This window comes from Convolutriloba macropyga, chromosome 5 (genome assembly GCF_964194025.1).
Source record: "Convolutriloba macropyga chromosome 5, txConMacr16.3, whole genome shotgun sequence".
Classification (NCBI taxonomy): domain Eukaryota; kingdom Metazoa; phylum Xenacoelomorpha; order Acoela; family Convolutidae; genus Convolutriloba; species Convolutriloba macropyga.
In genome coordinates this window covers 58999083-59014256 of record NC_134472.1, presented here as the reverse complement: position 1 = coordinate 59014256, position 15174 = coordinate 58999083, and the positions used below count along the sequence as shown (strand labels likewise).

Below are 15174 nucleotides of genomic sequence, written 5' to 3'. Positions count from 1 at the left end.
GAAAAATGATTTTTAAAAATTTGATTTTTTTAAACAACAACAGCTATCTTTATATTCCCTACTTTCCACTTTTTGCGGCATTACCGTAGTCTAGACCTCGACATGTGAAAAGACCATGCTCGAACAAAAATGAGCATGATTAGACCATGCTGGAGCCAAAAGAGCTGAGAAAAGAACTATGCTAGACTTTATTAATCACCTGGAGTTTTGCTCGACCCAAATTTTGCCACTCTGGGCATTTGCTTGACCCAAAAACTTGAGCTGGAGTTTAGCTCCACCAGACTTGGAATCATCTTGGTAGCATCCGTAGTCTAAAGTGTTATTGTACGACAGTATCTTTTCACATAAACACACAGAAACCATGAATGAGCCAAACTCTGAATCATAATCGATTTCACTCATGGGTATTTTTGTCAGTCATTTTGAACGGGGACCTCAGCCCAGGTCTTGACTCTGGGTAATCGTTTTCCAATTTTTAAGCATATTGCCCACTACGGCAAACATTGAATCGCATTAAGGGTTGCCAGTTTGGGCAATCACAGAGAAAATGAAGAGTGCTCTATGGTAAAACTTTTCTTGAGATTCTTTCACTCAATAGTTCTCAAATTTAGCTTTTCAGTCACTCTATCTTTGACCTCATTTTCAAAAAGCAGGAAAATTCTGTGGATTTTATGTAATATTACAACTATAGTAGTTTTTACAATCTTCATTTTTAAACAAATTACTCATTTGCAGCAATTCATACCCTTCTTCTTCATAACAAAGCAAAAAATTGCGTAATCTCATATTGCAATAACTGTACAATGAAGCTTAGAAAGTTGTGGTGAGAGATGACAATGACACTAGTCCACCAGTTCTTTCTGTACACGTTTTTCAATTTTGACAAAATTGGGAAGTTTCTTTTGATCATTATGGTGGTTCAGTCATGAAAAGGGAAATTTTCATGAACAAATGAAATAACAATAACATACAAATGAAAATCAGTAACATTAACCGCGTTGATAAATTTTTTTGCAAACTTCTTTTGAACTTGGCACTACAAACAGCACAATACGAAATTGAACATGGGCTTCGAGTAGACATAAATAGTTCTGCACGAGTAGATTGGTTTCAAAAACAATACAAAATGTAATAGTAAAAGTTTTGTTATTTTTATATGTGTTACAACAAGACACCCTTAAAATAGAACTCATGAACAGGAAAATTGAATACAAGTTATGCGAGTTGGGAATTGTCTCCCGAACATAACTTCGGCTAAGATAGTCTATTTTATAAAAAAGAAGCTCTACTGCAAACTCAAGCAATGTTTTTTCTGTCGTTAATAAGCCAAAATATTTGTCACAAAATATGGTGAAATTCAATACTCCGTTCGAAAGCATTCATATCAACTGAAGTTTCAAAGATTAAAATTTCAGAAAAGTTTATTTTGAAAGAACTTGCCAAACTTAAAATCATGAGTTGGATCTTTTCCGTTTGTGCCGCCCCAGCTTAGTGGGCGCATACTATTTGCAACCCCCAGACGCACGTGCTAAATTTTACATAAGGATTTAATATGTAATTGCACGTGCTCTGTAACTGGGGGCGCATAACGTATTGGGGGGCACAAACGGAAAAGATCCCATAAGTTCAATTTGTTTGTGTTTAGAGAGCAGGAAAGTTACTGTTCTCAGCAGGCGAAAAACAATTTCGGATTGATTAAGTTTAAAAAATAAATCTACAAAATTGTGCGGAAACATACGGTAAAATTGCTTTCATTCTGGTGGTTTGAATTTGGAGAACACTGAATATCTCAAAAAGTTTAAGAAAATCTGGGACCCAATTAAAATGAATCATATAATCAAAATTACAGGAAAACTGAATAAACTTAAACAACAGTGCGAATCATGACTACTTGTTCCAATTAAATTGAAACATATTATTGTTCCGACCCTCTTCAGTAGGGGAGGCTTTTCGGTTTTCAAATGGGCTTTTTGTTCATTCAATGTCAGCCAATCGATATATTCATCGTAGAGGACTTTGAGTGGCAACCTTAAAAACCCGTCCAGCGTAGAATATACAAAAAAGATCCTTTTGATTTCAGTTTTTCCACGGAGTCATCGAGGTTTAATTTTTTGTGAACATTTGACTTATTTTCTCTCTTTTTGTTCAAGTTTTCCGCATTTTTTTGCATTTTTTAAATTTTGCTCAAAAATATGCTAAAAGTGTTAACGATATTGTTTTTGGTTATACTTCTAAAGATAGACGAGTGTTGTTACAGTGTTTGATACAATTTGCTTGCTGAACTTTTTCGTATATATTTCCTTAAATTCATCGTCTAGATTCCACTTTGTTTCTATTTGCCGGATTAACAGACCTAAACACTGCTTACACAATAATAGCTAACTTTAAAGTAGGCTAGTTTTTCATGCGCTAGAAATTTTATGTCAGAAGATTTTTGTCAAAACGTATTCCATCAAGGTGTAGAATTATAATAATTTTTTAATGTGTACAACTTCCATACACAGATTGGGGCGGCGTAAACTACTTCCACAATCAGTTTGTAATTCTCTCATGAAAAATTGCAATGAATTTTAGTATCTCTAGGTGGCATAGTTCGATAGCATAGTTGCTAAAAGCAAAATGGTTGCTAGAGCCACACTGAATATTTCGCCATTATCCTTAAATGTACCTACTGGTACTGCCATTAACATACCTAATTCTGAAAGCGTTTAAATTAGCGAAAACATCTCTTCCTTCTGGCAATTACTCTTATAAAAACGCTATTAGCAAAAAAGTCGATTCCGAAAACGAAAAGTTGTAATAAATTTTTTTTGGTAAATTCTACTTGGCCACTACTTTTTAAAAACGAGCAAAGCGTTGGAAGGCAATTTCCACTGTTACATTGCTATTGGGAACCTCCTGATTGTATATGGGGATCAACTGAAAGATGTATTACGATCATGAAAGTGAAAACTGGTTGAAAAGAAAGTAATTTCATTCAAAAATTTTTAACTGGTAGACGCCTGTAACGAGTGGTACAATGGGTCTAGGAAATAAGCCCCCACGGAAAATCCCCACTTAACTTTTGATAGGAAATAAACCCCCACGGAAAATAACCCCTGGAAACAAACCCCCATTTTAAAATTGAATTTCGGTCGTAATAATTCTTTCGTTTGTGATAGTTTCTGTTCCCAATGACCTTGGGAACTCAAGAAAAGCATGACATTTGCTGATGATTAAAACTACCGCCAAAAAACCTGAGAGTTACTCTTTCCCAAAAGCATCTGACAAGAAGTCGCAACCAAATATGAGCAACCAAAACTCTAGAATATATGTTTCATTACATAAAATTGGCGACCATCCGCCTTGATAATAAGGACATAAAACCTTCTGAATTAAATTAATTTTTTTGAAACAAAGAGGGGGAATGCGCACACCCCAAGACTAATATCCAAGACTACAACAGAGGAAGAGTTTCTTATTGCAGACGACCAAACCAATGTTGTCAAAATTTTTAAATGGCAACAATGAGAATCCGCTTTCTATGGGAATGAGTACAGCAAGTTTATTCCGACAAATTAACATCGATAACACATTGGAATCCAAAACAGAAGTAAAACACTCGGATAAAAATTTTGCGAAACCTGAGACGACCGTCGCAAAAACTCACGATCGTTTTGCTCTCAGTGATACAACGTTATCTGCTGTTGATAATTTTACAATCAACCAGCAGCAGCTTAAAGCAGACAATGATTCAGTCCAGCCGCTTAGTTTTGTAAGCACGCAAAATAAATTTCAAAACCATTTTCCTCAGGAAAACTTTAATAATCAATTTCAGTCAAAAACATGCTATCTCAGTTTTCTCGAGATATCGCGGAGGAACGGTTTCAGACGCAAACGTTTGAACCAAAGAGCATGGGTTGTTCCAAATGCCAGGGAACACGTAGTCCCCGCCTGACGAATCCCAGTTCTGTCAAGTATTACAGTCAAGAAAACCAACAGAATCTAGATCTTCATCTGCAACAGACAAAACAACCATTTGAACTGAGTAACCCAATGACAAATTTTAATCAGTTCTCTGAAAATTGCTGCCAAAAAGCAAACAATTTTCTAACTTCTAACATAACTCTCAACCCATTCCGTGTTCAACAAACCGCCTGTTCAAAAACAATAACTGAAAGTGTTCCCATTGCTCATTCAATCTCAACGTTTCCCCCACAAGCACTGCCTTTAGTAGAGCAAAATCCTGAGTCACAATTACCACATTCACATCAATTTTCCAGCGTATTACATCCAATATCAAATGAAAGGTTCAGACACCCTTCATTTGAAACCAATTTTTTACCGTGGACCTCAAACACAGCTCCATATTGGCAGAATCCAATGAGTAAACACTCAATAAAATTACCACCTCTTACAATTCAAAATTTTAATGGCAACCCATTGAAGTACCACGAATTGATAAATAACTTTTTTTGCCTCGTACATAACAACACCAGTATTACTGACACACATCGTATCACCTACCTGCAAAATGCAGTTACTGGAAAAGCAAAAGATGCCATCCAAGCGTATTCGTGTGATCCTGCTTATTATAGCACAGCTTTAAACGAACTCATGTCATAATTTGGTTATTCTACAATAGTGGTGAATGCCTTCATAAATCAATTGGAAAACTGGAAATCAACTAATGACTATAACAAGCAAAACTTTGTAGCTTTTGCTTTGTTCTTGAAACGTTTAGTGCAAGCTTTCCAATACCTGGGATACACAGCAGACCTACAGAGCTCGACACTTATGAAGAAAGCTAAAGAAAAAGTCCCGCATAATATCCTCCTCAAATGGACAGAGTACACCGTTACATCAATCGAAACACCAGCTACTTTAGTTGAGTTTCAGAAATGGTTAGAAGTTCAAGCACATGTGTACGATAAGAAAAACCACGAACAAAATTTAAGTACCCAAAGTTCAGGCTTTCCAGCACAGCCGACTAATCGAAATCAGTCAACAGCAATAAGCAGTAGCGGTTTTCCGAAACCGCCTAGAGCCCCTCTACTTCCACCCCTAAACAACGCAAATCAACCAAAGCGTTCTTGCGAAAAATGTCGAGGAAACCATATACTAGCGACCTGTCCCGATTACCAAAAATGCAGCCCAAGCCAGCGATTTGACATTGTAAGCAAAAGCAGTCTTTGCTCGGACTGTTTGAGCAATAAACACAAGAAGCAAAATTGCCCATCAACAAAACGCTGCTAAACATGCAGCGCATACCACCACACAACACTGCATGACCCCGCTAAAAGTATCAAGCGTCCGCCAGCTGCTTTTGCCACCAGCAATTCCACAGGTACAAATGTTACCAACCAAAAAAAAAATCAGCCAGTCAAACAGCAATGTGAACCAGGAAGTAACAACAACGCAAGCGTCTCATCCAAATCACAAAAGAGCCGCTACGGACAGTCTTTTGCAAACAAAAATCAGAATCAATTTCAGCGCGCTAATTTGAAAAATGCCAACCAAAATTTTAGCGTGAATCATCTAGAGTCTACACCAAAAGAATGGTTCGAACAACTTCAACTTATCCCAGTATCTTTGCTAAACGGCAAGAGAGCTTTCGATACGTACGCTCTGATCGATCCCGTAAGCCAATTTACTTTAATACGTGTTAAAATCGCACAGTTCCTTGCCCTTCCATGCGAAGATCAAGAAACAACTACGCTTCAGTATCTTAACACAGAGCATGATATGCCACTTTCAAAAGTTTCAGAACAAGTGACAGTTGCACCCTACAAAAATTTGGATCAAAAGTTTCAAATTAGAACAACTTATAGCACTCCTTGTTTAAATGTAGCACCAGCTAATACATTTGAACTCAACTAGCTTTGCGATGCATTCAAATAATTGCGTCATATTCACTTCCCAGAAATAGCTGAAGGCAAAATTGGAGCACTTTTGGGAATGAACACTATTGCTTTCACACATGCAGTTGAAGTCATCCCGGCAACTAAAAACCAGCCTTTTGGCGTAAAGACGAGGCTTGGATGGACACTAGCTGGAGAGTATGAAAGAGTGCCAAAGCAACCCAAACAACGATCTCACCAGCAGAAACAGTACGTGTACCACGTATCACGAAGAAGCTCCGACGATCAGCCTCTTGATGAATTGCTTGAGCAATTCTTGAAAATTGAAGCCGAAGGAACTCAACCCGAGCGTGAATCTAAATCCCGTTGACAAGGAAGCCCTTAATATATTGAAAAAAACAATCAGCTACAATGGTTAGAGGTACGAAATTGGACTGCCTTGGAAAAAACCATTGAGAATTGAAAATAATTATTTTGCAGCTCTCAGCCAGCTGAAAAGTTTTCAGAAGCGACTCAGTAATGACCTCCAATTGAGAGAGTTGTATGAGCAAACTCTCACAACAGATCTTCCAAAATGTTATGTCAAGCCAGTTGAAATGCAGCAGCCAGAACCCGAGAACATTTGGTATTTGCCTCACCACCCGGTGGTTAATCCAAACAAGCCCGGAAAAGTGCGCAGAGTAGCAAATGCTGCGGCCAAGTTTAGAGGACAATCTTTGAACTCCAATTTGATCACAGGACCAGATTTGCTGAACAACTTGGTAGGAATTCTTCTGAGATTTCGTGAAAACCCAGTTGCAATTCTCTTTGATATCGAAGGCATGTTCATGCAGATAGCAATAAGGCATGAGGACTAATCTGCATTACGCTTTCTCTGGCCCAATGAAGAGATGGTTAACCAATACCAGTTCACCAGATTATTTTTTGGAGCAAACTGCTCCCCATTTTGTGCATTTTTCGTTCTGAACCGTTGCGCAGAAGATAATGCAACTGAATTTTCAAAAGCAGTTAATGCAATAAAGAACCATTTTTATATGGATGACTATATCCATTCTTTGCCGTCTATAGAAGAAGCAATTGAAACCATTAACCAAACTAAAGATAGCCTTCATAAAGGTGGCTTTCGCTTGACAAAATTTGTGTCAAACAAACATGGAGCCCTAAGGTTCATTGAGCAAGAAGATCGAGATGAACTGAAAGAGATCAATAGAGTCCTCGGTCAGAAATGGAATACCAGAACTGACTGTTTTCTAATGAAGACATTAGAACAGTTTTCCCGAAATGCAAGTGAGTATACACAAAAGAAATTGTTCAGCTTAGTATCAACAATTTTCGATCCCCTAGGAATTTTGTCCCCGCTCACAATTAGAATCAAAATGCTTTTACAACAAATCTGGAAGCTGGGCAAGAAATGGGATGAACCACTTCCCGCAGAACTTCCTTCCAACTAACAAAAAGTGCTCGATAGTTACTTTGCAATGCCTGATATCGAAATCCTCAACGCATCAGGAAAACAATCACCAGCTCTATGTTTTTGTTGACGCCTCAACCATCGCATTGTCAGCAGTTGCTTACATTCGCACCCAAAAACAGGACGAAATCTTTCAAACATCTTTTCTGCTTGGAAAATGCAAAATTGCACCAATAAAACAAATTAGTGTGCCAAAATTAGAACTCGAAGCAGCCGTTTTAAGTACACGCCTCCGCACATTGATAGAAACCGAAATGACATTAAAATTTGAAAAAATCTACTTGTGGACTGATAGTTGCGTTGTCTTAGATTGGATCAGTTCAACTAAGAAACAAAACGTTTTCGTCTCAAATCGACTTGAAGAAATTAAGAAAACAACTAAAACTGATGAGTGGAATCATGTCCCAACTAATTTTAATCCAGCCGACCATGGAACGCGTGGCCTTGAGCCATCAGAAATCCCCCCGAAATGGCTTACAGCACCACAATTTTTGCAAAACACTGAAAGTTCTTGGAAAGATATGAAAAAGATTTCAACCGTAGGTGCCGTAACAAGAAATACAAAAACACCAATCAAACCTGTTCTAGACCCAAACCGCCTTTCAACATGGAATAAGCTACTTTTAACCCTCGCAACAGTCTTTAATTTAATTTACAGAGCTAAGAAGAATCGTTCCGACAAAAGCTAATACACAAACGATGATGTTTGTTGATCTCAAAACTTTCTGCTAAAGTTGTCTCAAAACAATGCTTTCTCCTCAACAATCAACGCATTAAAAAGAACACAAAAGTTAGACGCCAAGAGCAAATTGAGAAACCTAAATCCAATAATTGAGCAAAACGGACTCCTACGATCTAGTGGCCGTCTCCTATTTGCTCCAACAGAATTGGAGATCGAAAAATGTCCAATAATCTTGGACGCAAAGGAAAAGATTGCGAGACTATACCTTGAACATGCGCACAGAATTTGTGCTCATCATGCAACAGAACCGGTCAAAGCATTCGTACAACAACGCTATTACGTCATTGGACTTCGAAAAACACTACTTTCAAAAAAATACCGATGTTGTCTGTGTCGTCGTTTTGACACTCAAAATATACAACCAATAATGGCCCCACTTCCTGCATTCCGCTTCCCCACAGAAGAAACCAAATTTCCGTTTGCCAACACAGGACTGGACTTTTTTGGCACGTTTTATATTGAGGACAAACAAGGCAAAATCGAGACACATTATGGACTTATTTTTACATGCCTCGTTACGCGAGCAGTCCATTTAGAAACATGTCCAGATTTAAATACAGACGCCTTCCTCAATGAATATCGACGATTCACCTGCCGAAGATGCCAACCTATTTTATTGTACAGCGATAACGGAGAAACATTTGTTGGCGCCTCCGAAGAGCTGAAGAAGTCGGTTAAGGCTTTAGACAAAGACAAGATTTATAAAGCCCTAGCTGCAGTCAAAACCACATGGAAATTTAACCCACCATACGGCCCTCAATTCGGTGGCGTGTGGGAGCGATTGATTCAGAGCGCCAAGAGGACACTCTTAATCATTCTATGATCTAAGCGTCTCTCCTTCGACATCTTTGAGATAATAATGGTAGAAGTCGAAGCAATCCTGAATTCCAGACCCTTGACAAACGTTGCTGATCAGCCTGAAAACGAAGAACCATTCACTCCTAACCATTTCCTCATTCAACGCCCTTACATTTCCCTGCCACCCGGAAACTTTGGAGACCAACAGCCAGCTAGTTTCAAGAACTGGAAGCACGTGCAGCAGTTGATGAACCACGTGTGGCGGCGTTTGATTAAGGAGTACCTGCCGACATTACTCAACAGACGTAAATGGACATACAACAACCAGCCTCCTCTGAAATTAGGAGATGTTGTGTGGGTACTCAAGGACTTGACGCCGAGAGGAATCTGGCCCCTTGGAAGAGTTGTGGAAACATCCCCTGGACGAGACGGTGAAGTACGAGTTGCCAAAGTAAAAACGGCTTACGGCTCGTTCGTGCGTCCGGTCGCCGGCCTCGCACGGGTTTTTTCACCGTAGTTTTTTAATTCAAATTTTTCGCTTCGGTCTTAGGCAACATGAGCTACATCCACCCCCTTTGATGTTATTACCCTTACAATAATTTCATTCCAATTATATAGGTTCAAGGATATCGGATCAAACGACAACCAAGATGATCTCCAACCCCTGCCCTCCTTCTTGGAGCATGTTCCCAATGACCTTGGGAACTCAAGAAAAGCATGACATTTGCTGATGATTAAAACTACCGCCAAAAAACCTGAGAGTTACTCTTTCCCAAAAACATCTGACAAGAAGTCGCAAACAAATATGAGCAACCAAAAGTCTAGAATATATGTTTCATTACAGTTTCATATCAAATCCCACGGGCCGCTGAGGCATGGCCATGGTCCGCGACGCATGGCCAAACCCGCTAAATGTGCAGCTTTTTTATAGAAGAGTGGGGGTTTATTGCCATGGGTTTTTTTCCTCGACCGAAGTTAAACACTACCGGAAAACATTCAAAATTACAATTAAACTGTTCCATAAAGTTGACTTTTAAAAAGAGTTTTTTTTCTGACAGAATTCGAAAATTATTAGGAGCATACGCTACAGTAACTCTTGTCTTGTCAGCCGTTAGTTCCAAATACCTCGCTTCAAGTTATAGTCACGAACTTGAGCTTGAATCTTTGCTTTATCTCCAAACCAAAGTTGGAGGGGAACCCATGGCTCGTCATCATGTTCGTCTCTATCTCTGTGATACTTCCTCACGTGATAAATCACAGCCGCCTCCATTTGGCTCTCGGTTAAAATCAAATTTCGACCTCCCCAAGTCACGTCTTTATACATTGCAATTTGGTTCCACTTGTCAGGAGTTGGCACTAATTTCAAGAATTCTTGATCGTGTTTGAAGGCCTCGAATATCACGTTCCTGATAGTCTGCAAGTAAATGCCCCCGTTCTTGTAAAGGTCGATCTTGTCAACAACTTCTAAGCCATTGAAGTTGAGCTGCAGGAGAAGTTTGTCAGATTCGTAGACCATTATCAAGAATTACGGTTTGTCACGGTTATTAAAACATTCAGATGTAAAACTATCTAACAGCAGCGCTTTTAACTATACGTCAGTTTTGCGATGACTAATTTATGGCGTCATAATGAACATATCTCTTTAAATAGAAAGATGTCGCCAGAATGAGAGAAAACCGTACAACTCAAATGTCGACATTTTGAATAATTCATGGGGTTTAAGGAAGAGCAGAGTATGTGGAAAGATGTCGCCATAATATGCAGAAACTGCATAATATGTTGAAAAATGATTCGCTTAATGTGGTGCTAGGAATTCAGATAAATTGAATGTTAGGGATGGCATATAAATACAACCCAAATTCTTTTCATGCGCTAATAAATCTAATTCATAAAAATTTACTTAAATTCCATCTGAATTCTAATTGTAGATTAAGCCGACAAATCTGATTTCAAAATTGTCCACAAAGTCATCGGAAAAAAATTTTGAGGGGTTCTGAAGCATTTTACTTCAACTATAGCGGTTTTAAAAGAAATTTCAAGCTGAGCATGATTTTTCAGGTTCACAGATTCAAATTCAACTTTTTCCACCATTATTAAGGGTAAAAATTTTTTCTTGCACTGTTTGCTATCTTTTCTCTGTTAAAATTTTCAGCTATATTTTCCCTGTTGAAATCCTCGCCCCGAGAGAAAGTTACATCAAAAACTCAATTTTTTGTACAGAAAAATTACAGCTATAAATTGAAAATTATCATTGAGTTGCAAATAATTTGCTGATACAAACTTTGGCATTTCAATTATTAATTTTGGTCTTTAACTAAAACATTTTCTAGCAACTTGAGTGGGTGCAAACGACAATACCAGAGCTAACAAAAATTTGGAGTGGGGAGAAAACACAAATGTGTCCGAGACCTTCAAACAAATGATAAAATTAGATAGTCGGCAGAAAACTCAGGCAGTCGTTTGTTGCAAATTATGCTTAGGATCCAGCATTTAAAAAAATAAGGAGAGACTAAATCCGCATGCCTAACGGAATCTAAACAAAGTGTACTTTGATTAATTTTGTTTATAACACTACTTCCATTGATATCCGGCAAGATAGGATTACATGTTTTATTGGATAAATTTAGCAATGGAAGTTGCTTGAGCTAGCCGTTCCGGGCTCTACTAATTGATTGATATAATGGTTTAGAGTTGAAAACGAGAAAATAATAATGCAATAAGGTAGTTAGAATAGTTTGTAAGGTTGGCAAAAATATTTTTTAATAGGACTTTCATAATATGAAGCATTGACCGATTGGAAAACAAAAGTAAAAAAAGTTTGGTAAAACTACAACTTTGTAATAAATTGAAGTTCTATACGACTTAAACTTCTTCCTGAATGTTTTTTTTAGTAAAAATTCTTATTTAATGAAAGTTTCATGATGATTGCTACCCAGGTTTAGGTGCGCGACACTAGACCACTTTGATCAAACCATTTGGGTCGCACACTGGTGGTGTGGCGCGACCCGAAATACATGGTCTGGCCGTATTTATTTGACTGCAGTTTTTATCACTGTTTTTGATTGCTCAAAAGAAAAGTTGCAGGCACTTCAAAATGACCTTTTGTTTATATTTTAATCAATTAGTTTTGTCCTAACCTTAGCATGATATACTAAATTATTCAATTTTTAGTCGAGTAGTATATGGGTTTATATTGAATAATTTGAACAAATAACAAGGGATTATATCATGTATTTGGGATTGGTCTGATTATAGGACAAAGTTTGAAGTGTGGTCTGATCAGAGGGAACGTTGGTCGCCTTAAAGACGCTAAAAATTTTGGGTCGCACCAGAATCGCACGAAATGTTTGGGTCGCACGATAGTCTGATCATAGGGATTTGGGTCGCTCGATTGTCTGATCAGAGGTAGTTTGTCGCACTATGGTCGCACATTTTTTTTTGGTTGCACTACGTTCAAATCAGAGAGCTTTGGGTTGCATGATGTTCTGATAAGAGGGCAAAGACTTAGAAATGGTCTGATCAGAGCTGTCTAGGGTCGCGCACCTAAACCTGGGTACTCAATAACAACACACAGAAATTTCTTTGTGAGAAATCTTGAGCACCAAGAACTAAAAGAAAAACAGTTTTTACAATTTTCATGCAATTTCAGAAGAAATGAGCTCTATTTTCAAGTCTAAAGAAAAATTTTTGTAGACACCGGGATCGGAACACATTTAAAAAGTTTTAAAACTGACAGCAAAACAAAAGAAAACGAACTGAAGGAATGGCAAACGCAAAGAGGGAAGACAAAAAAATTGATTTTTCTTGACAATTTTTTTAAAAAAATTTTATCTTTTGACCTAGAGCAAAAATATATAAATCAGCGACAATTATAGCCTGTCTTAGACCTGCTCCTTTACTCAGAACAACTTGAACTCAATAAGAATCCTTGAACTCAATAAGAAATAATTTTTTTTTCAAACTGATGGAATGTAGGCGTTACCGGCATGAACTCTCTCGGAAGTCCACTTTTGTAAATAGTTGTCAGATTACGTGAAGTAAGGCCATGGTACTGTGTGGCTGATGAGCACCAAAAAAGAGCCTTTGTTGTAAAAAATCACAAATCTGAAGTTCTGGGGGTTCAGTTTAACTCAGCCTTGCCATTTCATTTCTGTACGAAGTGCATTCGGTCAATTGGATAGAAAGTTTTCATCATTCTTCAAGAGGGAAGAAAATGGTATTGAGCACTTTTGGAATAACAAAAATACTACTCATTTTTGATAACACTTATTACCAATCAGTTTTTTGTTGCTTGAAGAAATTTTTTGAGTCTCAAGTCAAAATCTGACGACGTTAAAACCTCACAATTTCTCTAGTTTTACGTTTCAAAAATTATTTATTATGTATGGATATTCATGACTGCTACATTCGCAAAATTACCCTTCCTCAAAGTTTGTAATAAGCATTTTTTTCAAATCGTTTTTTTTGCAAAAGTTACTAACTCTTTAGAGGTTGTTCTGAAAATTTATAATCTTTTCAGAAAAACTGTTCACATTTCTAATCGTTATAAAAGAAGATGTATTTCAAATTGTTTTTGAATTTGAGTTCAACTGGTCATACTCACCCACAAAACAAAACATTAAGAGTCCGTTCTGTGTATCTTTTTAACAAAAAATATACATTTTCTAATGAGGTCCTATCAAATAACAAAAAGGACATTTTTCATGGTTGCCTTGAAAATAATAATTATATGAAACAAGGAAAGAGAAAGAGAACCAAGGAATCAGGAAACCGAGAGCAAAGTTTTGAATAAAGTAATTCCACAATGTCAGTATTCAGAAAAAAAATCTGAAACTGACAATGCGGATTTGAAAGCAAAGTACTGAAGTGAGCAAAGGTTTCGATAAATCTTTGAGATCAAACAATTAGAATCAGCGTAACAAGAAAATTACCTGTATAATGAATGTAGATCGGAGGAGCAACAAGAGGAAAACAGAGACAAAAAACAATTTTTTAACCGCAGCAAAAACTTCAACTTTCCCAAAATAGCAAAAAGCATTCAAGCAAATATGATGATGACACACGATGTTTTTGAAATATTAGTTTCCGTTTTTCAAAATCTGCTTAACATATTTTTACTTTTATACTTTTATGACCGCAAATTTTTCAAAAGTAACTTTTCGCTCAAAGATTGGATCCAGTTTTTGTAAAAGTACAATTTTTGATAAATTTTTCTCATTGAGCAACACTTTAACTTCAATTCCTTTGCAAAACTGATCATTTGAAAATAGGATTCTTTCCGGCCAAGTTGGAGAGTGTTAAAAAGCGGATTCAAAAGAAAACGAAGGGCAATGTTTCCAAAAAATGGCTAAAAATTTCTATAACCTGACATAGTGGCGTTAAATATCACCAAAAGTGATTTTATGCACACAATTTTTTTTCAGGCCAGATTGGCATGTACCCGAAATAAACAGGGACAGAAGAGAAAAAAGAATGAACGGTAAAGAAAGCAAAAATCGAAATCGTACCAAGGATAGTTGAGAACTAGGACCAAGCATAGACCTCAGATAAAGAAGTTTGATAATTTGAGTTTGCAGATAAGGTGCCAACCCTGCTCATCACCATTTAAGCATAGTTGTCTGCCAAGTAAAGAAGAAATAGAAATTTTTCAAGAGGTAAAGTATTCTTCAAAAAAATTGGTGTGTAAATAAAAAAATTGTTTCCAACTCTAATCACTTTGTGAAGTAAAAAGGACCAACTGAGGGAATGAGATCTGCTGTAATTAGAACTACCTGACCTGACAAACAACAGCAACAAGAAACACTATTTACTACAAAATTTTCAATAACAAGATCAAAATGACGCAAAATATAACTTAAACTAAACAAAATAATTTTAAAATTGCAAGAAAACATGGGACCAGAGACCAGTGACTAGTCCTTAAAGAGACCCAGTTGCAATTTAGCAAAAAGAACAAAAATGGCAAACTTAAAAAGTACATTTAAATTTTGGAAATCTAACAATTTCAAACCCGGAAAGTCATTGGAAAACAACTGAGATCTTTATGTTCGTTCAATTATTTTATGTTACAAAACAAAACAAATTTTGCCGAAAAAACGGCTTCGAAGCCGTAAAACAATAATCTTTTCCATGAGAAATGAAAAATATTTAACTAGGTTTTCTCATAACGCCAATAATGTTATAGGTGGCCTCTGAACAGTGCAACTTGGTAACATGTAGGCAAAAAAAAACGACAAATATTGAAAAAATAACTAGAAATGAAATTAATTTACGAAAATGTTCCACTGTTCAATTGTATCTTTCTTCAGCACTAATAACGTTAT

General features: G+C 37.0%; 1 protein-coding gene across 1 annotated transcript; it reads left to right on the top strand.

The window, feature by feature from the left end:
- The first annotated feature begins 8420 nt into the window (after window positions 1–8420).
- Window positions 8421–8876, top strand: LOC142340436 (uncharacterized). Its single transcript, XM_075391012.1, has one exon. The coding sequence runs from the start codon at window positions 8421–8423 to the stop codon at window positions 8874–8876; it is 456 nt and encodes a 151-aa protein (XP_075247127.1).
- Window positions 8877–15174: the final 6298 nt, after the last annotated feature.

What these genes read in the sequence shown, in the direction of transcription:
- LOC142340436 (XM_075391012.1), top strand. Translation starts at nt 8,421, where the DNA reads ATGGCCCCACTTCCTGCATTCCGCTTCCCCACAGAAGAAACCAAATTT.